The sequence below is a fragment of the Trichosurus vulpecula genome, chromosome 1 (genome assembly GCF_011100635.1).
Source record: "Trichosurus vulpecula isolate mTriVul1 chromosome 1, mTriVul1.pri, whole genome shotgun sequence".
NCBI classification, from domain to species: Eukaryota; Metazoa; Chordata; class Mammalia; order Diprotodontia; family Phalangeridae; genus Trichosurus; species Trichosurus vulpecula.
The window spans coordinates 287,838,258-287,863,304 of NC_050573.1; the positions used below are offsets into that span (position 1 = coordinate 287,838,258).

The 25,047-nt window shown below is 36.2% G+C and overlaps 1 protein-coding gene across 6 annotated transcripts in view; it reads right to left on the minus strand.

Moving 5' to 3' along the window:
* Positions 1 to 25,047, minus strand: part of EYA1 (EYA transcriptional coactivator and phosphatase 1) — a 159,649-nt gene that overhangs the window by 51,935 nt on the left and 82,667 nt on the right. For 3 of the 6 annotated variants that reach the window (XM_036765897.1, XM_036765889.1, XM_036765883.1), the window contains exons 9-10: positions 21,564 to 21,703; positions 20,256 to 20,339 (exon numbers count right to left, since the gene is read on the minus strand). In XM_036765897.1, coding sequence (XP_036621792.1) covers positions 20,256 to 20,339; positions 21,564 to 21,703 — 224 coding nt within the window. Of the gene's footprint in view, positions 1 to 20,255; positions 20,340 to 21,563; positions 21,731 to 25,047 lie in introns of all 6 variants that reach the window. The other 3 variants (XM_036765874.1, XM_036765866.1, XM_036765859.1) reach the window with 2 other exon arrangements.

Here is a 25,047-nt window from a genome sequence, read left to right on the forward strand (position 1 = left end):
CTCTTTTAAATAGGGATAATAAGAGCACCTGCCTCCCAGGGTTGTTGTGAGGCTCAGATAAGATTTTTGTAAAGGGCTTTGCAAACCTTAAAGGGCTATATAAATGCTATTATCAGTAGTAGTAGTGGTAGTAGTAGTGGTAGTGGTGGTAGTGGTAGTAGTAGTAGTAGTGGCAGTAGTAGTAGTAGCAGTAGCAGTAGTATTTGTACTGGCAGCTAGGTGGCTCAATGGATAGAGTGCCCAGCCTAGAGTCAGGAAGATTCCTCTTCCTGAGTTCAAAGCTGGCATCAGACACTTACTAGCTGTGTGACTCTGGACAAGTCACTTTACTCTGTTTGCCTCTGTTTCCTCATCTGTAAAATGAGAAGGAAATAGCAAACCACTCCAGTATCTTTGTCAAGAAAACCCCAGATGGGGTCACGAAGACTCAGCTGTGACTGAAACAACTTAAAAACAAAAGTAGTACTATTATCATCATCACAGTCATTGCTATTATTTCATAGCTAGATTATAAGCATCTAGTGGGCAGTAGTATGACTGCTCATAATAATAGTAGCTAGCATTTATATAGCCCTTCAAAGTTTGCAAAGAGGATTACTTACGTTAGCTCATTTGACCTTCACAATAACCCTACAAAGTAGATACTCTTAATATCCCCATCCTACAGATGGGAAAACTGAGGCTGACAGAAGGTAATTGACTTGCCCAGGGTCACACAGCTAATATGTGTCTGAAGTAGGCTCTGAGCTCAGTTTCTTTCTTATCCCAAGGCCAGCATTCTATCCACTCTGCCACCAAGCTGTCTCAACCATTTTTACCCCTCTTGATGATTACCACAGTGTTATGGAGAAAAGGAGAGAATTCTATGTAACAGATAGAAGTGAGATAATTTCCCCCATTTCCTCTGCAGTGTGTCTTTTCAAAATAGCTTTTCAAAACTTTTGTTGTTTTTCTTACAATAGTAGACAATAATGAGGCTGTTAACCTGATGGAAACAAAATTGTAGCAATAAGGGGAAGGGGCTGGGCTTACTCGTAGAGTTCTGTTAGTATGAGTTCAAGGCCAGGTACAGGGCGGCCAATACAGTCAGGCACCACCACGACATCCTGTGATGGCTTCCTTGCTTTCTAAACCAGAGAAGTTTGGAACTACCTTTCAGAATATCACTATTTTCCTCATCTCTCATCATACTTAGTCCTCTATGTTTAGTAGAGAATCTGCTAGGCCTCCCATTTGTTTGACAATAGAGAAAGGTAAAGCAATGAGAGACTAGAGAAGAAGAAAAAAGCTGTCAGTGTTGGGTAGCAAAAATAGGCCAAGTTAGAAAACAAGGGTCTTGTGAGTTGGTGGAAAGGAAGTCAAGAAAGTCCAGGAATGACAGTGTACAGCTGAACCTCAATGAACATAAATGATCCACGTGGGTAAATAAGAATTGCTTCTATGTTAACACAACTCCATGGGAAGTGGAAAACATTATCTCAAATTTTAAATTTAAAATTACTTGAAAGAAATCCTAGAATTGTTCAAGGCTGCTAAGGGACTGAGGGTCCATCTAATCCAATTCATCTGTCCTTCCCAATAAAGAAAAAAAAATCCCTTCATCAGTGTTCTTACCAAGTGATTATATAGCCCCTGATTCAAGGCTTCCAAAAAGAGGAAATACATCACATCTCAAGGTAGCATGTTCCACTTTTGGATAGTTTTTCCTTATAGGGTAGAATTTTAGGGTCAGTGGCCCAGCATTTACTGTAGGTTGGGTGGTCACCTCATTTTTCTTACTAATTCTCATGCCAAGTTCTAAGGCAATCATAGTGGCTAGATTTTTATATTTCCTCATGAATTAATATAAATGTATAATCTCTTTAATTATTAAATAAATCAAGCCTAAATTTGTATCTTTGCAAATTTTTACCCACTGCTCCTAGTTCTTTAGTCAACCAGAGGAATTTAGGAAATGCTTATGAGTTTTCAATATCTGTTTATAAATTTATTATGGTTTGAAAAAACTAGAATGTTTTCATAAGCATTTTAAAATGAAATAGGGCCTTGGTTTTTTGGAATGTTAGTCCTTCAGGTGAGGTAAGCTAACTTTTCTGAGGGCACAAGATATCCTTAAGTACACTGGAAAATTTCAAATGATCAAATGATATGTTAGAGCAAAATTAGCTGGTAACGAAAACTCAAACAGCTGTTGCTCAAACAAAATACCAGACTGCTACGTGGACTTACTTTGATTCACTAAAGGATCAGGCTAATAAAAATGACATGATGTGTCATAACTACGTTAAAAATTATTTTATGTGGCAACAGTATAAGGACTCATTACATTTAGTTAAATGCCAGTTCTGAGATACACATTCCCTGATGTTGTTACTTCTTAACATAATTCTCTAAGACATAGCCTTATTACTGATTTTACAATTAAATGAACTATGCTATCATTTTAAAATATGCAACACATTTCAACCTTTTAATATAACCTACTTTATAGAAAAGAAATCAATTAGTGTTTGGTCTTATGGTTATCAAGCTATGGATGTTGATAAAGAATACAAATGATTAACAAGGAACTGATACTCAGATAAGAAGGAAATAACAAAAGAGCTCTAATTTGTCCATAATAAATTTAAGTTATCTAGATGAATTAGATCCTCTGATCCTGAAAGAACTGGCAAATGTGATTGCTGAGCCACTGTATCAGTGACATGGGAGATGTATCACAAGATCGGGGAAGGGCAAATATTGTCATAATTTTCCAAAAAAAGGAAGAAAATAAAGTCTGCAAAATGCAGGCCAGTGAACTTGACTTTGGTTTCTGTTCTTGAAATGATCATTAAGGAGATGGTTGTTATATATCTAAAAAAAAAGACAGCTAAGTGGCACAGTGCATAGAGCACCTGGATTGGAATCAGGATGATTCATCTTTATGAGTTCAAATCTGGCCTCAGACACTTACTAGTTGTGTAACTCTGGGCAAATCACTTAACCCTGTCTGCCTCAGTTCTTCATCTATAAAATGAGCTAGAGAAGGAAATGGTAAACCACTCCAGTATCTTTGCCAAGACAACCCCAAATGGGGTCATAAAAAGTTGGAAATGACTGAAATGATTTAACAGCAACAAAAATTATAAAGAGCCAATGTGTCTATTCAGAGCAAGCTGTGCCAACCTAATTGCTTTTCTTTTATTGACAGGATACTAAAGAAGAAGATGAGAGGAATCCTGTAGATGTAGCTCCCCTAGATTTTAATGGATTATACAAAAATACAATCAAAAGTATTCCAAACTATGTCAATGGCTAGTCTCAACTAGTAGTTCCTGATGGTTAAGTGTCAAAATGATGGGAGGTTTTCAGTGGATTATGCCAGTGATCCGAACTTGGGCCTGTGCTATTTAATATTTTTATCAAAGACTTGGATAAAGGCAGAGATGGCATGCCCATCAAATTGGCATATGACCAAAAAAGAGAGGGGTAGCAAAATCACTGGATGACAGAGTCAGGATCTAAAAGGATCTTAACAGCCTGGATGAGTAGGCTAAACATAAGATAAAATCCAATAAGGATGAATGTAAATTATTACACTTGCACACAAAAAATCAACCCCACAAATAGAAGTTAGGGAAGGGACAAATAAAGAGCAAGTGTTCTGAAAAGGGCCTAGGGTTTCAGTAGACTACAAGCTCAATATGAGTCCAGAGTGTAATGTAGAAGCCAAAAAACGAAACAAAAAATGTAATGAAATCTTGGGCCGCATTAAAAAGCACATGGTTTCCAGGAATATGGAGGTTATAAGCCCACTGTCCTCTGTCCTTGTCAGACAGTAGATTATTGTGTTGTGTTCTAGGTCCCACAGTTTAAGAAAGGGTATTAATATGGTGGAGAGATTTTAAGAGAGGGCAACCAGGTGATGCTGTTTGAGTTAATGTTACATGGGTATCAGTTGAAGGAACTGGTCATATTTAGCTTGGGAAGGGGAAGGGAACAAGCATTTATATAATACCTACTATGTTGAAAGGCATTGTGCTGAGCACTTTACAAATATCTCATTTGATCCTCACAACAACCCTGTGAGGTAGGTGCTATTATTATCCTCATCTTAAAGTTGAGGAAACTGAGGCAAACTGAGGTTTAAGTGACTTGTTCCGGGTCACACAGCTAGAGGTCAGATTTAAACTCAGGTCTTATCTGTGGGGCATGATAGCTGTCTCCAATTTGAAGGGCTGTCATTAGAAGAGAATTAATAATTGTTTGGGTTTTTTTGGCCCTGGAGGGCAGAACCAGTAGAAAAGGATGGAATTTGCAAAGAGGAAAATATAAGCTTGATGTCATGAAAAACTTCCTAAAAATCAGAGCTGCCCCAAAGTGGAGTGGCTTGCCTGGAGAGATGGTGTTGCCTCTCCTCTGAAGTCTTCAAACAGAAGGATGACCACTTGTTGGATAAGTTCTAGTGGGAATTTTTCTTAGTGTATGAGTTGGACTAGAGAAGGTTCCTGAGATCCCTTTCCAATTACCAAATTCTGTGACTCTGAGACCTTGTTTAGATTAACTTAAAGGATTCTCTCTTTTGGTAGGTAATTGCATTTATTCTCAATAGTTTTTTATTTTTCTACTAAGAATATCTATTTTTAAGCATTCAAATACCTAAGAGAACAATTCTGAAATCACTTAAAACCATGCAGTTTTAAAAAATAATGAATAAACCCTTTTTTGTTGTTGTATAGTCATTTAAGTTATGTACAACTCTTCATGATCCCATGTGGGGTTCTCTTGGCAAAGAATAAACCCTAGCAATTGTATAATCTGACAACCACATTTTACAGAGAAAATGTGGGTCAAGAGAAGTTGAATGATTTGTCCAAGGCCACACGACTAATTAATGATTGCGCTGCACTTAAAATCAAGCAGTGACCACAAGACCACTCAAAAACTTCACTGACTATTGAATAAAGTCCAAATCTTGCCACACTTGACTACTTACCATTCTCCAAACTTATCCAACCTTTCCTAAGCATTTATTCTCACTGTCCTTTACTCTTAGAATGTATGTCCTCTTCCTTTATTTGCTTATTAAAATGCTTATTTATCCTTCAAGGCCCAGCTCTCAGACTCCCTTCTACAGGATGTTTCCCTTGATGCCTTCTTCTCTCCTGCGCTGAAGAACTTTCAGCACATCTCTCAAAGAATTTCATGTGTACATTGTGCTTGTCACAACCTCTTTTATTTTTTATTTACTATTTGTTTCATCTTTTCCTTATGCTGTAGGAATGCAGCATGATTACTTGAAGGCAACAATCATGTATTATTTATTTTTGTACTCCTGAGTGATTTAGCACAATGCCTTCATCAACCTTAGTAAATCAGTAAAACAAAACAAAGAAAACTAGAGAAAAACTATTTGTTTCTAAAAATGTCCTTGCATTATTACAACCTCATATCAGGAATAATTTTCATTTTTTCTATCTCAAATTTATAATATTTTAATATATTTAAAATGCCTAACATTTTTCTGACCTGAGGAATAAGATATAACACACTGTTAACAATAGTTATCAAGTAAATACTAATTTGAAAACAGAGCTTGGAAGAAAAATGTACAAATCAGTTTTAAATTTGATAAATTTCACACACCAAGTCTTTAATTTAACATTTTTATGTCTTTTATAACAACAAATGCTACAGATGACAACAAATGCACCCAGGACTGCTACAGAAACTTCATATTTAAAGTTATAGTAGAATATCCAACAAGATCAGAGGACAGTTAATTATTATGTTCATCCACGCTGTGTACACTAAATTCCTGCTTAGTGAAGTTCCTATATTTTTATAGAAGTGGCACAAGGTTTACTGAGAAGCTCCAATCAGGAAGCCAGTGATGGCTGAACTTCCCTGACTGTGATCATCTGGAGCCAAGTCTAGCCAGGCACTGAATTCCTGTAACCTAATTCTGTCCACCTCACTCTCATGTTTACTTTGGGAAGGGAAGGGAACAAGTGTTTTTAAGCACCTACTATGTGCCAGGCACTGTGCTAAGGGTTTTACAAACATTATCACATTTGATCCTCACAACAAGCATGAGAGGTAAATACTATCATCATGCTCATCTTATAGGAAACAGAGGCAGATAATGGTTAAGTGATTTGCCCAAGGTCACACAGGTACTGTCTGGGGCTGACTTTGAACTTAAGTCTTTATGACTTCAGACCCAGCATTTTATCCACTGCCTCTAGGAACGTTCAGTGTCTTTCTATTGTCTCCAAGAAAAATAAAAACTCATTTGGGATTAAGGCTTTCACTATCCGATTGTAGCCTGTCTTTTCAGGCCCACAGCACGTCTCCTTCATACACGTTCCTGCCAAATTGGACTAAATTGGTCTTTGCTGAATTGGACATTCCATCACTTGTCTCCACCCCCTTGCAGGGGCTGTCCTTATACCTGCAATGCAAACTGCCTCTTCAGATCCTGAGCTTCCTTCAAGGTTAAGTTTATGTGCCACCTTCAGTAGGAAGCCTTCCCTAATCCCCCTCATTAGTGCTCCCTAACTCCTCAAATAATCACATTTCTCCTCACCAAGTCCATCTAGTGAGGCCTCATAGTCCTTGAGACAGGGGCTGTTTTTCATTGTTATCTTTGCCCCCTCTCCCCTCCCTCCCCACCCCACCCCCGGACCCCAGCACGGCTCCTTTAACATTCAAAGCATTTAATGAATTCTTGTTGGATAGAACTGGATTGGTGTAAGCTTGGAGTGGTTTCTATAGATATCATTGTACAAAATATATAATTTTGTGCTATTCATAGATCCTTCTTCATGAAAACAAAGCAGTAGAATGAAATGGCTTGAAAAGAGAAAAGAAAATTGAATGTTACATTATTTCTCCAGAAAAAAGGATGCTTGAATTACTGTGGCTTTTATGCTAAATAAACCAAAAAAATCCTGCTGGTGAGGGAAGGCATTATTTAAAAAAAATCAATAGCAATTTCACCCCCCCCCACTAAAAACACCTCAAACCCATATGCTATTAGTACGGTATTAAAATGATAAACTTCCTTTGCCTACATTCAAGTCACAAAACAACCAGTTAAGGAACTTGCTCCAATTTTAACCTGCCCTTGTGGATAGTTTCATTATTTTAACATAAATTTTATATTTGTGCATAACAATTTTCACTTTGTACGTGTTTCCATTTTACACCTGTTACTTTTCAATATTCTTGGAGGCAGAAAGTATGTTTGAATCTTTAAAGTTTATTCTTAATATGTATTCACATACATATATACACATATGTACGTGTGTACATATGTGTATATATGTGTGTGTGTGCATATACACACACACGTATACATGCGGGGGGGGGACAGATAAAGAGAGAGAGAGGAGAGAGAGTGGGGAGCAGGGAGAAGTGGGGGAAGAGCAAGGTAGTGGTCTTGGAATTGAGACTTACATTGAAGTCCTGCTCTTTTGACACTTCACTGGCAGTGTGACCCTGAGTAAGTCACTATATCGCTAAGTGACTGAAGCAATTCTGTAAGATTATAAATTGCAAGACACTTGCTGGTCTATAGTGATAGAGAGTTTCCTCACTAGAACTTTCTCCACACCAGTGATAGGTTTGATCAAAGGTAAAACTGTCTAACCAACCAACAAAAAATTATTGACTCTATACTTAATCCTTGATAAATACTTGATGACTGACTCCTGGGTGCTCAGGAAATGAGGAAGATAGCAATAATCCATGCTTGTCATGTAAAGGTATATTTATGCTTTTTTGATTGGAGAAGCATATGGAAGTAGCTACATGAGTGGGATAAATGATCAAGGTAACCTGTGGCCTAATAATATGGGACCAATAATTACTTCCTGTCATGGTTTTAAATGTTTTAAATTATATTTTCTACCCACAAATGAATTAAATGACTATAGTCAACACTGGCATAGTTCTTCTCGTATTCCAGTGCCTCCTTGTGGCGTGGAGGTCATCCTGGATCATTGAGAGATGGGCCAGTGGAATACCAGTTCTGGCATCAACATTAATCAATCAACACTGTGGTAGCAAAATGCCCTGTCAAAGTGTTATTGCTTTAAATATGAGGCCGGCAATAGATTGCATCCTGTCACCAAAAGACTACCCCGGGAAAACTTTCAGAGACTCATTATCAAAAGGTTGTCTACTGGGCAATTAACTTACATCAGCCAAAGCAACTTACCTTACCTAGTAAGATGTTAAACAGATTATTACCTACATGATGGTGCCCACAATAGTGAGAGCAAAATCCTAGAAATAATGAAGTCTCAATAGCCAAACTAGACCAATATGATTTCAAAGGATAAGATGATATCTCATCTGATATCATCTCCAGTCTGGCAATTTCCTGTACCTGGTTCATGAACTTTACGCAAAACTGACATAAACAATAGAAAGGCTGCTTAGGGTTGGCATAAGTTTCTGCCAAAGGGAAAGTACTTTTTGCCTTTCTAGGCTGCAGTGGCAGGTTGGCAAAGAGGATGCCTTTATTTACATTGTGGTTTACACCTTGGTATGGGTTTGGCCGGAGGAAGGGGAGGGTTTGAAAGCTGTGCCGATGAAAGCATTCTGAGACTTAGGCTTGCTTTGATGTTGGACAACTATTCGGTGATGGTTATACTATAACTTTTAAAACAGGCAAGTTTGCATGTTATTTGGCTACAATGGTCTTTAAAAATAATTTGCTCAAGTCCTTTAGTGAGACAGAAATACTACACAAGCTATGGATACGAAGCGGCATCGTTGAACATGATTTTTGTACAATCTAACAATCACTCAACAAACATTAAGTGCCCAATACGTGTCAGGCACTGTGCTAAGAGCTGGGGACACAAAAAGCCCCAAATACGGCCCTTGACTTCAAGGAGTTCACAATCTAGTGGACAGTAAACACACGCACTTTGTTTTTGCTAAATGTAGGCAACAAGACCCCTATTTGGTCCAATGAGAATTGTCAGCACCCATTTCCACCTAATCCCTGAAATTCATTTGTGTTCTCTACTGCCTAAAACCATTGGCTTCGACAAATACTTACGTGTCTTATTTTACCATCTCTTTATTTGTTATTGGTCCCTATTTCATGTCTCTTTGTTATGTAATTCATCACCATCCTAGCTACCATCTAGTTGTTGTTTAGTCATTTACAGTTATGTCCAACTCTGTGACCTCATTTGGGGTTTTCTTGGCATTACTAGAGTGGTTTGCCATTTCTTTCTCCAGGTCATTTTACAGATGAGAAAACGGATGCAAACAGAGTGAAGTGACATGCCCAGGGTCACAGAGCTAGTAAGTATCTGAGGCCAGATTTGAACTCATGAAGAGGAGTCTTCCTGCCTCCAAGTCTAGCACTCTATGTACTGCACCACCTATTATCTAACCACAATAATAACTCAAATTTGAGTAGCTTTTAAAGTTTTATTTTTTCTTTGTTATAGATCATCTCATCCATTCAGCATAATAACCCAAATGAAGTAGAATAGGAGGTAGTATTATTCTAGTTTCATAAATGAAGAAACTGAGGCTGTCATTCAAAGTCAAATGGTTAGTAGGGTGGTTAAATCAATACTAGAATCTAGTGCTCTTTCAAATAAACTAAGCTGTTTCCATTCCAGAACCCATGAAATATGGACAAGAGCAACAATATTCTAATGAAATTCACACAAGCTCGCCTACCAAGGACAGAGTAAAAAGAACGTTATTTGCTAGGAAAAACTATTCCAAACAGAAGACAGTAATGTTAATACTAGCCTCTCTGTCTATCTCTCTGTCTGTCTCTCTCGTGTGTGTGTGTGTGTGTGTGTGTGTGTGTGTGTGTGTAAAGGCTGTGAGGTGTAGTCTATGAAATATAAATGTAGTGTACAGCAAACATCAGATTCAAAAAAATGCCAACCCAGAAAGATCTGGGCTCAAATTCAATATATGGTACCTGCTGTGTTACTCTGGGTAATTAAACCTCTAACCCTCTTGGTACCTCATATGTACCTGGTTGCTCTCCTAGACTTCATCATCTCCAGAAATTCATCTTCCTGCAAGATGGAATCAACTCTGAAACTCACATCTCCTCAGCACACTCTTCCCCAGAGGTCCTCCCTCTGTTTGGAGAAAGTAGAGTGTGAACATTAGAGACCTCTTCCTTCCTGCATCTTCCACTTAAGGAGGAGGCCAAGGACACCACCCAACTCCAGGCCTTCATCATGCCTTGTGTCCACAGGGTACCCTCTCTCTTCCATCCCTCTGCTTAGCTTTTTTTTAATGCACTGCCTTCCCTCATTAGATTGAGAGTTCATTGTGGGCAGAAACTGCTTTTTGCCTTTCTCTGTATCTCTAGTACTTAGCACAGTGTCTGGCACATAGAGGGCACTTAATAAGTATCAACTGATCGACTCCCTAGGACTTATACACTAAGTCATAGATTAATGTGTCAACTGTTGATAGAGTGAGCTCCCACATGCCAGGAATTCTCCACACTGTAGATATAAATCATGGACACATTCTTGTATAGTATGCACACTCACATAATAAATAAATATTTACAAACATTATGTTATATACACATAATATGTACTTATAGCTACATCACATAGTAACTGACAAAATTTATGGTTGCAGAGTTTTTTTTTTAAATGCAATTTCAGTTGCTTTCCCTGGAAGCCTACTTTTTATTCAAACTGTCTGTCTATGGCTCTTTGTGTTCCCAAAATGGATGTTGTGGAAAATTTAAGGAAGAGCTGTTTAACTTTTTCGAAGTTTGGAGAATGTGAATAAAAATATTTTTCCAATGTAAAACAAAGGACCATTCTTTCCAAATTTGAGAACTAAATATTTTCCCTTTTAAGAATTTTAAACATGTTATTTAATTAGCAGTGAATTAGCTAAAACTGAATTAGAAAAATACTTAGCAAAACTAAATATTGTATTCAGATTGTAGGCAGTCAAGAGAGTTAATGACAAAGCCAATTTTCACATAAGAATGGTTCATAAATAAAATACAAAATAGATGCCAAATTCTGAGGTCTTTTCTCTTTATATCTTAGAAACAATAGCCTCCATCAATACAGAAATTTATGGTTAATATTACCCTTTAAGCATTTGTGGTTAACAGTCCTTTAAAAACTTTGTTTTAAAAATCAGAAGTATAGAATAGCAATTTAGTAGATTAGTCAGCCAGTCAGACAACACGCATCTATTAAGTGCCTGCTATGCATCAGGTACTGTGCTAAGTACTGGAGACGCAAAGAAAGAAAAAAAAAATCTAAAAAACTAAACAAAATGAAAATCAGTCCCTGTTCTCAAGGATCTCAGTCTAAATAACATTATCAATTGTTTTTTTAATGGGGTAGTCAACATGTGAACAACTATGTACAAACAAGATAGGTATAGGGTAGATTGAGTTAACTTTAGGATTAAGGAGGTCTAAAAAGGCTTGTTGCAGAACGTAGGACTTTAGCTGAGACTTGGAAGAAGCCAGGGAAATCAGGCGGCAGAAACGAGAAGGAGAGAGTTCTAAACATGGAGGAGATCTTAAAATTCACAGATTAAGAAAAGTTATCAGTAAATCATTTTTACGTAAATCAGTAAAGCATTTTAAGAAATCGTTTTTAAGAAAACTATGTTATTATGGTTCTACTTTTATTCATACACATAAATTCATCTTTTCCCCTTCCCCAACCACCTACATTCATCTACACCCTTAGTCTATCTAAACCTTTTTCTTTTCCTTTGTTCCTTTGCTTACCAAGAAAACAAAAACAAAAACAAACCAAAAACTAATAAAAATTACTTTGACCATGTAGATTTAAGGACACAGAGGGTGAGATACAGAAAAATTATAATTAGGTCAATATAATAGTTTCAATTCTGGCAAACTAACAGTATTCCAGAGTAATACTGAGGTCACACAAAGTACAGGCAATATTGGAATTAAATCTTACTAGAAGAAAATTTATTTGAGTAGACTTTTAGAAAAATAGATAACAATTTGCAAACGGTTAATATGCAAGCGATTGCTTCTGATCTCTCTTGAAGGTATTCTCCATTAGAGTAATTTAAAGAAAATGGAATCTATGAAATCTCTCTCTTGTATTGTTAAATAAAAAAAAATCTAAATATTTTATTTTTTTTTAAAAGTTTACTCTTTGGCTAAGGATATCTTATTATCAGTTGTTTTTTAAATGTAATTAGGCTCCTGGCTAGAGTAGTGGGTGTAATGCTGGTTTTGCATGTGTGGGATCAAAGATAAGGCCCATAAAATACATTACATTGAGCCCTTCTTTGCAATTTAAAGCCACCAACTGCCAAGTAATTACTGAGCACAGTAATGGTACAACAGAGGAGCAGAGTTAACAATGAGGGCATGTTTATTAGGATTTGCAGTTCAATGTGAATATCTTTAAAAGTGTGCTCAAATCAGGTGCAAACCTCTGAGGGAGGTACAGAGCAACTGAAAGAAGAAATACCAGAGCTGAAACCCTTAAACAATTCCTTGTTTAGAATGCTGATATTACAGCCACAAACATTGCCTGAATGGCATTTTAAAGATCTACCCTCTCAATGTCTTTGTTTTTTGGAAAAAAAGAAGCTGAAAAACAGGAAAGGGCACTATGGGGACCTGGCTTGCTTGTTTTCCACACAGGTTGACAGCTAACAATGGAAGGATTAAGGATAAGCTTCAAAAATTGGTTCCCTTATCTTAGACATAAAGAAATATTTTATGCTGAAAGTCATTCTCTTAAAAATGGTATTAAAAATGTTATGACAAACCACACATGGACCATGTTGAATCTGATGAGTATATGCTCTCTTTGCATAAGTAAGTACTTAATATATTTTTGTTGAATTGCATTTTAAGATAACCTTCAATTGGGCCTTGGGAAAATTGGGGTGAGATAGGGAGGGAATAATTTACATTCTATAGAAGTTGTAATTCTCAGCAGGTAGGTAGAAATACAGGTACCAGGTACTGTACATGGTCCATGAGCTCATAGAGTTTATACTCTAATAAACCAGTAATAAATCTCAAATATCATGCTTATTGAACTGCAATTTGTCAATCTCAATTAAGATAACATCATCATAATGGAATAGTAGGCAGATATTTGTTTGTAATTTATTTTTATGCAATCAAAACACTGTTAATCAATGTTTTTCATCTCTGCATTTTTATTACAACTAATACCTGAATGTCAAAGTAGTGATGGGAAGAATCGGGGCATTTTTCCTACTGAGTTAAGTGTTGCCTTTCAATACTTTGTTTTTCTTACTTAGCACATTCCTTTTAAATATCAAAAGATAAGTATAGAAAGAAATTTGGCAGTCTAAACTTACTTGTAAGCATGCAGAAAAATTAACAGTTGGATTTCATGTACTGGATAACCACAGAGTACAAAGACAGAGAGAGAATTGACAGAAACCAACAGAGAGGGAAGCTAGAAAAAACCAGATCAAAACCAGACTGGATCAAGCAGAGAGAGGGCTGAATGTCTTCTTATATACAATTAGTAATTAAGTCCTCTCAGTTCTTCATAATGCCCTTTTTCTTTCCATTCCCAGCTGCCATCACCCTGGCTCCACCCGTTATTATTTAACACTAGGATGACCACAGTAGCTTCCTATCATCTTCCAGTCTTCATCATCAGATTGCCCCTTCCCTTCACTTCCACCTATATTGTGGTCCTCCCTTTATCAAAAACTGGAGAATATATGCCCCAATAGTCCCTTGCACCTCCGCTTCACTGTCCATAGGAAAATCTTGGCATTCAAAGTGTTCCACAATCTGGCCCATAAATTACCTTTTAAACTTCATCTCCCATGACTCCCCTCCTGCTGATCTCTCCTTCCTGTAAATTGAACAAGCTTTATGCATCCCCAGCTTTTGTAATGATGTTCTACCAGCTGAGGATATCTTCTATTTATCTGAATTATAACCATCTCTGAAGAACCAGGCAAACCCATCTCCTCTGTGAACCTGTCTTGGTTCTTCCAGCCCACTTATGCTTATACAACTAGTAAAAACTTGTTCGGATCACTATTTGCCACATATATTGTTAGGGAATATAGAGGAAGCTCTATCAATATAGGCCAGCATCATTTCTTCACTTCCTAGTCTTAGGGAGCTGCCTAAATCACTGAGAAGTTAAGTGACTTACCCAGAGTTACACAATCTGAGGTCAGAGGTGGGACTTCAATCCAGGTCTTCCTGGCTTCTAGGCCAGGATTCTGCTATGTCATGCTGCCTCTCAGTAATATGAGCTAACCTTTCCCATATATATGAAATCTATACATGGATTTGAAGTTATTTGAGAAAATTCTTCTCTTCTTTATATTTTGAAAAGCATTGTAAACAGAAAGAATACTGGCCATGGAGACAAGAAGACCTAGGTTTGAATCCTTCCTTGATTTCTTCATAGCTCGGGATCCTGGGGGAATTTATTTAATTTGTCAGTCTTAGTTTCCTCATAAGCAAAATGTAGATAACTACAGCAATTCTTAGATTTTCACAGAGTTGTTGTAAGGCTCAGGTTAGAGAAGGTGACAAACCTTAAAACATTACAGAAATGATAGCTATAATCCTTATTATTCCTTACAGGCACAGTTCAGTGTCTTTCAAATCCATAATTGCTCAATAAATACCTGACTGATGTTTTGATGAAATAGCAAATTCAAAAACATGTGTGGCAAGAATCAAACTTCCTCTGTCTTCTAACCCCAACAGAACTTTGCTGTCTACCTTTTACTGTCAGTATAAAAGCCAGCTTCAACAAGGAATGAAAATGGTTAACACCAAATATTTTCTCACTGTGTAGCCAATTAATTAAAAGCTATAACTAGCAAGGCACGTTTAGCTTCAAATTAAGTTTACTAATCTGACTAAAAGATTCTGACTACTCCACAGATGCTGCTGGTATCAGGATAGGCTTGGTTGTTCTATTGATTCAATTTACAAACTTTTATTAAACAACTGCTCTTTGTCAGGGGCCAGTGAGTAAAAATGAATAGAAAATAGGCCTTGGAGTCACAAAAACCTGGATTGAGTCCTACCTCTGCCACACATACACTGTGTGACCCTGATTGGGTCACTAGACTTCTTGATGCCTTAGGCAACTCTCTAATACTAAAAAGAAGCATGATTTGCATTGGTAGGGAGAGTTTCCTGATTGGGAGTTCCCTAATGCAATGAAATAATAGGTCTAGTCCAAATACAAATATTTAAGGAACTGTCCTGTCGTCTGTATTCCTACATTTATGGGATCTTTTATGAAATAGCAGTGAACATTTAGGGAACTCCTAAATATGTAGGTTGCTTGGGGATTCCTCGAGGGCACAGATTGTATTCTAGTCTCTTTTTGTATCCCCAGTGCTTAGCACAGTGCCTGGCACATACTAGGCACTTAATAAATATTGATTGTTTGACTGGACAAATTTCAAGAGATCCATACCAAACTGTGTCTTCCTAGGATCCCTGGAGGAAAAAATGACAACAAAACCAGATCATTGTTCATATACATATGTGTATGTATGTATAGGTATATATGCGTATGTATATGTGTGTGTATATATATGTATATATACATATATACATATATATACACATACCTTCAATATCAAAGCTGAAGGGGATATTTGTGATATCACTTAAGAGGGATGTTAAACAACATGAAAATGACTGTTACATAGGTGATATATATGTACATATACAAATATGTATCTTAAGGACTCTATTGCTTTCACAGATGGCACTTGTAAATTTGCATTTTAATTTAGCTGCACATTAGATTATTATACTTGAACGAATTAAAAAGCATTAAGTTGGGGGCAGCTAGGTGGCACAGTGAGTAGAGCACCGGCCCTGGAGTCAGGAGGAACTGAGTTCAAATCCGGCCTCAGACACTTGACACATGTACTAGCTGTGTGACCTTGGGCAAGTCACTTAACCCCAATTGCCCTGCCAAAAAGCAAAAAAAAGCATTAAGTGCTAACCTTGTGCAAAACATTACACTAAATGCTGAGGACAAAGTCTTGCTCTCAAGGAGGTTACATTCTAATAGCAGGAGAAAATAATATGCAAGAGGAATGGTGACCAGGGAAGGGAATTTCATTCTGAGAATGCACAGGGATAGTAAGTAGGGCAATGAAGGTAATAAAATGCCACATTCTTTTCAGAGGAAATGGTAGTATTGATTCAATTACAGTTCTTAGAGCAGAGGAAGGAATGGGGTCTGTACAGGGATAAAAATAGTTGGGATGAAAATGAGGACAAATGGTCCCAGCATTTTCAAAACTGAGTGTCTCAGATCCTTCCCTGGAGTGGTCTCTAGAGATCTAGTTTGGAGGATGGAGCAGCAGCAGGAAGTCAGAAAATGACTGGGGTGAAGATCAGGATATACTGGCCCAGGGAGTTCAGAGCTAAGTATCTTAGCTTCTCCTGGGCATGATTTATGGAAATCTGGTTTAGAGGGTAGGACAGGAATATCAGCAGGGCAGAAACAGAATAGCAGGGATTGCATTTTAAAACTTTTTGTTAGCTATCACAGAGACATACTTGAATGCAAATTCTTAGGCATCACCTATGCAACGGTCAATCATTTTCATGTTTTTCAACAGCCATCTTAAGTGATGTCACACATATCCCCTTCAGCTTTGTTAGTGAAGATCAATTCCTATAGCAGGCCACTAGGGGTAATTTAGCAGAAATCATAGCTATTCACATTTTCTAGAAGGAAGAATATTGGTACACACATTTATACACATGCATTCATATATGTATATATACATACACATACATACATACACATACACACATATATAGTTTCAAATCATGGCATTAAAGAGGAGGGGTATGGTTTCCTTGTTGTTTGGTCACCACCTAGCTGCTTTGTAAATTTACTGGTTAACTTATAGACTGTCTTATCTTGCCTAAAAGTTATACTTTATTACATTATTTCAATATTTTGTGTGTCTGTTTTCCTAATTAAGTCCATTAAAAATTTAGCTAGGTTGTAGTGAAGGGAACAAAGAGAAATCAAATAAGTACAAACACAGAGATGACAAAAGTCCTTCAGGTTGTCCTAAATCTGTGATTTTTCAATGCTATCCTGTAGTTAAGGTAATGTTTTATTTATTCATGTTGCCAACAGAAAAAATGTACTCTACAAGTCTCCTACTATTCATTAGGAGCACCAGAGCCAATACTAAAACCCAAATATTTTTGTTTCTGGGTCAGAAAAAAGTTGGGATAAATAATGGAGATGTAGAGACAGTCTAAAGACTTAAAGATAAAAGATGAAGAAATAGGAACAGATTGAGAGACAAACTGAGGGGAAAACTAGTAGTATTAGTAATATTAGTACGTATATAGTAGGCACCCTATAGAAAAGTGCCCCCAAATCCTTGCCCAACAGAGTGTTGGTCAATCCTTATGCGTAGAGAGGTAACCTGAAATCCTCCAGAGTTTTCTGGAGTTTAATAACTGTAATCAGTAGTCTTAACTAGATTATTTTGGTGAATTAGTCAAGTTGTTGCATTCAATTTCTCTATTAACAATATTAAATTATTATAGTAGAAGATTAAGTCCCAGAATCTCAGAACTGTAGCATTGTAAGGTACTTCAGTGGTCATCTAATCCAAGCCCTATCTCAAAGAAAGGCCTATTGCTTATTCAACCTCTTGAAAGCCTTTAATGAGGGGAAACCTATTATATCACTTACCAAGACAATATTTTCCACTTTTAGACTGCTCTAATTATTGACATTTTTCCTGACATCAAGCCTAAATTTTGCCTCTTTGAAACTTCTGTTCATTGCTCCTTGCTCCTGCCTTTGAGAATTAAACAAAGCGTATCTATGCTTCTATACCCTTTGGAGCTCTGAGTGACAGAGAAATAAATGTTCCTTAAATTCAGATGCTTTGGGATACACAGACACACACAAAATGTAGGCTTTTCCTATATTACTAGACATTGCATTACCTATTAGGGGAAATTCCATTGTGGTGTATTTCTTTGGTAATTACTGGTAGCTGACATGAGGAATTTCCATATTTGTGAACAGTGTTGGTAGCAATACTTGGAAAGGCTCATATCTCCCATTTTATCTTGAGCAGCCTTTATTCAGGTTGTGTGCAGCTAAATGGTGGCTGTGGATGCTGGGCTGGCCATGCCCCTATGAGATTGAGGCATATGCAATAATTTCATTATTTCCTGTCTTCCTTGAATGATTACAAAGTTACTAGTGGCTATCCTTAAAAGCTGATAGACAACAATTTATATGACTTTTTTAACCAGAAAAAAACCATAATGCTTATATAGTGTTATACATTTTTTGCACCACATTTTCCCTAATAAGGGAAGTTGGATTTTATGATCTCCAAATTTTCATTGACCTCTAAATTTCATGTTATGTGTTAATGAAGTATAAAAACAAAGTTCTCAAACAAAGATGACCTAGTCCATTCTCCCTGAAGCACTATAAGTGCTAAACAATCTGAGGATGATGTGGCAATATCAGTATGGTCCTTTATGGAAATATTAGCCCAATGCCAAACTGCCTAATAATTGTTTTTGGATGTATATTTTGATATTTACATTGCTTGTATTTTCAATATGCATTACCAGTGTCAAATAGAAGAATAGAAGATGCTTTTAATTTTGTAAATTGGCATGTACCTTAGTAACTATTAAAAACAGATTTACATCAATGGTTATGGACTTCATTCTTCTTGTAAGATGCTGTAATTTTTCTTCTCCCTACGTGTTGTTCTGCGTACAACATTCTCTCTCTTTGTTCCCATCACCTTTGTTATAAAACAACATTTCCTCATAACACCCATTCTGTGTTCTTCCCACAGATAGGATTACACTGAAGGAAGGACATTCTCAAACTCCTTTTTTTTCTGGATGGGGGGGAGTACATATTGCTGTAACATGCCCTAATTTTGTATTATATCAATGAGATCCAGTATCAACTTACTGAATGGCCTTTCTCATTCAATCGCCTAACCCACTGTGACTAAGCTAGCTCTCAAGTAACTGGTTCCTATAGAGACAGAACTACTAGTCCATTGTCCAGCCTTAATTTCCTTATAACACACATAGTAAAGTACAACCACATATTTAGCTCTACCACAGTAAATCCAAGATCAGTTAAATCAGGCTTGCTCCTAAGCTACCTGAGCTGTTTTCTAAGACCTCCCAAATCACGGAGAGGATGAAGGGAATCCTAATGTCATTTAGCTTCCAGGTCAGGCCAGAGTACCCTTTATTAACTCCTGGAAGGGCCTTTTTGAGAAAAAAAAACTTATTTTTTTCTCATGTCATGTTTATTACAGGTTTATTGAACAGAAGACCACTTAAAAGTCTTGCTAACTCTAAGATTTTCTGATGAACTGGACACTAGTCAGCAGTTTATGACAAATTTCAAACTATGATCAGTGTCCTCAAGAATATGTCAGAACTCTCTTGGCCTCCTACTTCTATCCAAAACATACAAAACAGTACAGGTATGAAGACCCAATAAGTCAACAACTCTGCACTACAAAATAAAATATGGTGATAAAGTTAACAAATTTATTCTGTCTAAAGCAGGGTATGCACATTTTAAATAGTTAAAAAAAATTGGGGAAATATCTTCCTTGATATTCTAGATTAGTTTTTCTTAAACATTTGTGTTTAGTGAGGAAACTGTTCACGTGGACCACTTACCCTGTCTGTTCTAACTTGTCACTCAATAAAACAGCAAGATTGGGGTGGGGGTAGGGGGTTGTCTTTCTTGGACAAAAAAACTTTGAATGAAATCATATTTTTAAGGGTTTATTTTTCTGCTTTTTTAAGGATAGATGCTCTCAATTCCAGACTACCCAAAATTCATGACATTTCTTAAATATTCCCACTTTATGCACCAAGAAATGGAAGCTTGTGGACAGCATGTACGCAATGTGACAATAATTCATTCAGTGTCAGACATAGGATTACCTTCTTGTTTCTAATCCCCTGGAAAAATGGTTTAAAAAAAGGGAAAGACTTTCTCTTAAAATACCCTCAGAGGTTTCATGTAGCCCCTTTAAAAATGCTTCCATTGTGATAAATGGTTATGAAACCACTGACACATACCTATCTCAATGAAAAATCCCAAGATCCTGCCTTAAATTATTACCCGTAGCTAATTTTGCCACCAGAATCCCAAGATTAATCCTCAGTTCAAAGGAGCTACAAATTGGCACATTTGTTCCTCAGTACTCACCCTTCCATATCTGTTAGCATAGGACCCAGTAAGCAAGGAATGGAAAACGATGATTGTCTCATCCAAATCCCAGATGAATACCCTCTGCAAAAATAGAACCAAATCAATGTATCTGTATACCAATTAAGAAGTGTATGACTCAAATTAACATTGATATGAAAAGTTATATTGAAATGTCTGATATACTGAAAACATAATTTTTTCAGTATTCTTACAGAGAAATCAACGAGGAGCATCAGATATAGCTTCTAGCTATCCATTAGTCTTACTAAACTAAGTGACCAAAAAGCTAAAAATTGTATTTGTAACAAAAATTTATATATAGGGGAGAGTGCTAGGTAGCAATATGTACACAATTATTTATTTGTCCATCTGTTGAATGGGCACAATCTCAATCTTAGTTCTGAATTTAAGAGGCAGGACTATTCTGTCCTTTGCCCCAATAAAGACAGAGTTTGATTAAAAAGTAGGCCATTGGTTTCTCTTTTGTTCCTCATATTTCTCATTAAAAATATTAGAAAGAAATAAACATCCAATTCCTCTCTTTTTTCTTTTAAAAAGCAAAGTTTTAGTAGCTACATAACTTGGAGATCCACATTTTATACCAGATCCTTACCTAGTATGATGTAAGGGTTGCTAACAAGAAATAACAATTTGCTCTTGTTGGATTTTAAAACCTTCAAAGGTGGAGCTACTGTTAAATTATTTAGACAAAATTTTTTCTAAAAGAATCTTGCATAAATTCTGTCTCACGCCCTATACACCTAGGTTGAATTTGGTGATAGGAACTATTATAATTATGAAGAGGATCCCATGGAATATAATGCTTTCTTATTTCTATCCTTTCCTTGTCCCTCCTCTTCCCGCGCCCCACCTCCCACTCAACCATCTCTACCACCATACAAAAAGACTAGTAGTGCTATGAAATCTCCTCCTCTTTTATGTTTTTTATGCTTTTTAAATAAACATGCTAATGGTCTGTCTTAATATAGAACTACCTTCTACTCTTTGTATAAAGAATCTGTAAAATTATTTTTGATGGTATTGTGCTAATTTTCCAGAATTCCTGCTGTTTAATAGGAAATTAGGGGAAATGTGGAATTTTATGAATAAAATTGGCTTTATAAGCAAAAGTTAGAGAATTTGCCACCATACTCTGGGGCAAAATGAAATATCAAGAAGATAATTGCTTTACTATATAATTTCTCCGACAGATAAAGCAGTAAAAGTTATTCTGTTCTTTACCTATGCAAATACACCCAATACCATCATATAACTGTTTCTTTTGGGCCCCGGCACATAACATACCTCAAGGTCAGAATCTGGTGGTGGTGAAGGGTTATTGTTTCTTCGGCCCCGCCCACGTGATTTCCCATCTGAACCACGGCGCAATCGATCTGAATCTGAATCTTTAATAGGTGTTGAAGGACTGTGGATTGTACTGTACTCTGCTGAAATACACAAATGACTTTCACCTTTTAGTTTTAATACTATAGTACCGGTTGTTCTAATTCAAAGGGAACTTTTAAAATATTTATACTTCACTTAACCTCAATTCTGGGTAGAGGTCCTAATGATACAGGTAATATCTATTAGAAAGCAATTGTTTTGCAAAAAATGTTAAGATAGGATCATAGATTTTTTTGAAGGACAAAAACATTAACATCAGCATGGTCAGGCAATACCACCTTAATTTGAAACTGGACAAAGTAAGTCACATTCTAACTTAATATATTTAATTTTTCCCATCTGTGGTTTCCCATCTGTGGTTCTGTGATACAATACACGTTCAAAGTCATAGAGTAGCAAAAATACTTTGTCAGTTCTCTCCTAAATTCTCCAAAGGGTATCAAAATGAATAGTGCTTGTCTGTGTCAAGAAAAGCATAAATCTGTCATAATAGTTGTTCTTCCAGCTGTCTAACAGCCCAGAGAAGACTTTTTGGTTCATGGAAAATGATGAACAGAAAAATATACTCTGGGTGGAAGGTAGGAGTATGATAGTATCTAGAATTGCCTCTCTAATGTTAGCCCAGGGAAATCACTCAACCAGGCCAATATGACCCAGGTCATATGAGATGAGTCTTAAGAGCAGGACTGTTCTCATGCATGAGAGTAGAGAATATAATATTCACCTTCTCTCCTTACACAAATCCAAAGGACTTCCTCCATAGATTTGTGACACTCTGCTTTTCACTTATGAGAAATTACTCAAATATTAAAAAAATGATACATTAGATGCATTAGGATTAATTACTTGTATTCTGTTAGTTTATTCAATTGGAGATAATATATTCTATGATGCTTTGATAAGTTAAGAAACTCTTGATACAAAACTGGTTTTCTCCTCTTAAAATACATACATACATACATACATATATATATATATATATATATATATATATATATATATATATATAATTCACTTCCCCAATATTTTTTCAAATAATACATTAGCTTTCACAAAATGCTAGGTCTTATAGAAGATAACTACTACCATGAAAATAAATATTTCTTCCAGCTCTTAATTTACTTCTAATGAATAAATAATATTGAATGAAATTATATATATATATATACTTAAATGGGGGAGAGTAAGGGAGATCACCACTACTTAGGTATGATTTTCTTCTATTGAAGGATAAAGCCATAAAAGATCATATATTGCTTATTAAAATAAATTTATAAACTACTTTCTTGAAATAAAGCCATAAACCTGAATTTTATACATATATATGTATAGTAACATGATTTACATTTGAAACCTGACTACATATTTATGCTATATTTTCTATCATATCAACATTTGAAAAATGCTCATTTCCTGCACAAATCAATCACATTAACAATATTAAATTTTCTAATTTGCTTTCTTTTGTTCTCATTCTCAGTCTTCTCTTACACTCACTAAAAAAAGTCAATCCTTGTTAGTAAAAACAAAATGAATGATGGGGGAAAAGATCAACAAAAACAACTGACTATCTTAAGGAAACTGAGGATTCTCGTAGGTAGACTGCTGCCTTCCAGTGTAGTCTCCTGTTTAGTTTTCAATATTAAATATTAAAAAGAAATAGGGCTTCAACCAATTGTCTTTGGAAATCCCTTTTTAAAAAAAAATTAATCTCTTTCATCAAGTTGAAGTTTGTCTGAAATGTTCTGTTTTAGAATTTTTCCTACTTGCTATATATCTCAACATTGAAATATGTTTTTCATCTGTAGTGTTTACACCCTTCAAATATTTAATAAGAGATGGCAATCATCTTCTCTTAGTTATTGCTTAGCTTAACTAAATTATATAGCACTTATTGAGTTCTTTTTAATCCTTCTGCAAACATTTTCTTTCCTGTGGTCTTACAATCATTTTGTTTTTCCTCTCTGGACATCCTGCAGGGTCTATGCCTATTTTTTCCCAGTATTGTGTCAGAGTGAAATAATACACCCCTTTAGGCTTTAGCTTTAAATTCTAGGAACTCAGGTCTTATAAAATTAATCATTTTATCACCTTTAAAAATATGGTTAACATTGTTACAAAATAGCAATATACACACGTATGATACATAAAGAACCTGTGGTTTTATATGCATAGGCAAAGATAAAATAAAAGAAACAAAAAAAATTAAATTTTTTGTTAAAATTTTTGTTAAATTAAGAAATAAAGTGTGATAGTACAGGTAGAGAGCTGTTCTTGGAGTTAGGACGATTTTGTTTCAGGTTCTACATGCTAGCTGTGTTACCATAAGCATGTCGATTAGTGTCCCACTGTTTAGAGTGATTCTCTAAAACTATATTCATTACAGACAAGTTGCTGTCCTGAATCAGCGGAGGCAGTTTCTGCACCAGGAATTACTGCTCTTGATGAAAGGCATAGGTCTTGACCTCTCCTTACCCTACCCCTTTTCTCCCCAAATCACAAGAGTCAGCATGTCATGCTGAAAAGAGAACATCACTAGAGGAAGCAGATGTGGGCTCTGGGCCTGATTTTGCTACTGGGTGCCCTTCAAGAAGCTCTTGAATTTCTTTAGGTCTCAGTTTCTTTTTGTATAAAATGAAGAGTTATATGAGATCATCTCTAAGGTCTTTTCCAGCCCTAAATTATTTGCTTTTATAGTGACAGAAATTGTCAAAGAATTATACAGTTTTAGAGTTGGAAGGAATCTTAAGAGTTACTTCATCCAACCCCCTACCTAATATATGTCATAATAACATAGTTAACTTTTCCCTCCCTTCAAGAAACACATGTTCTCTGGACAGAGAGGCCACTTATTTCCCAGTATGTTCGTAAGCTGAGTGTAGGTCTAAATACATAGATGTCTTTCTGTTGAAGTTTTATGTTGAAAGTCTCAATCCACATGTCAGAGAGTCAGAATAACAATGGATATTTAAAAGATATTCATTGAACTTATACATGGCAAAAGCAGATTATATCATTTTTCCCCTCCCTGTTTCCATGGAAAGACAGCAAAACCTTTTACCCTCACAATTTTTTTCAAACAAAATGGTATGGAACACAGGATTGCTTCCTACCTTTGGGGAGACAAGTATATAAGGCCCTTCAGGCTATCTGTGTCAATTACTTCTTCAGTTATTCAGCTTTCCTCTCCCAGACACAATAAGGATTCCAAATTAAGATAAAATGCCTGCTCAGAGACTTGAACGTCCTCTACCAAATGACTTCTCATTCCTAACTTCATTTCTTGCTTCTGTGGAAACGTTTCCTCTTCAGCCAGAATGGCCCTTCTCTCATATATACATTGCTCTTTTTCCTCGGGTTCTCTTTGTGGATATCTGAAATA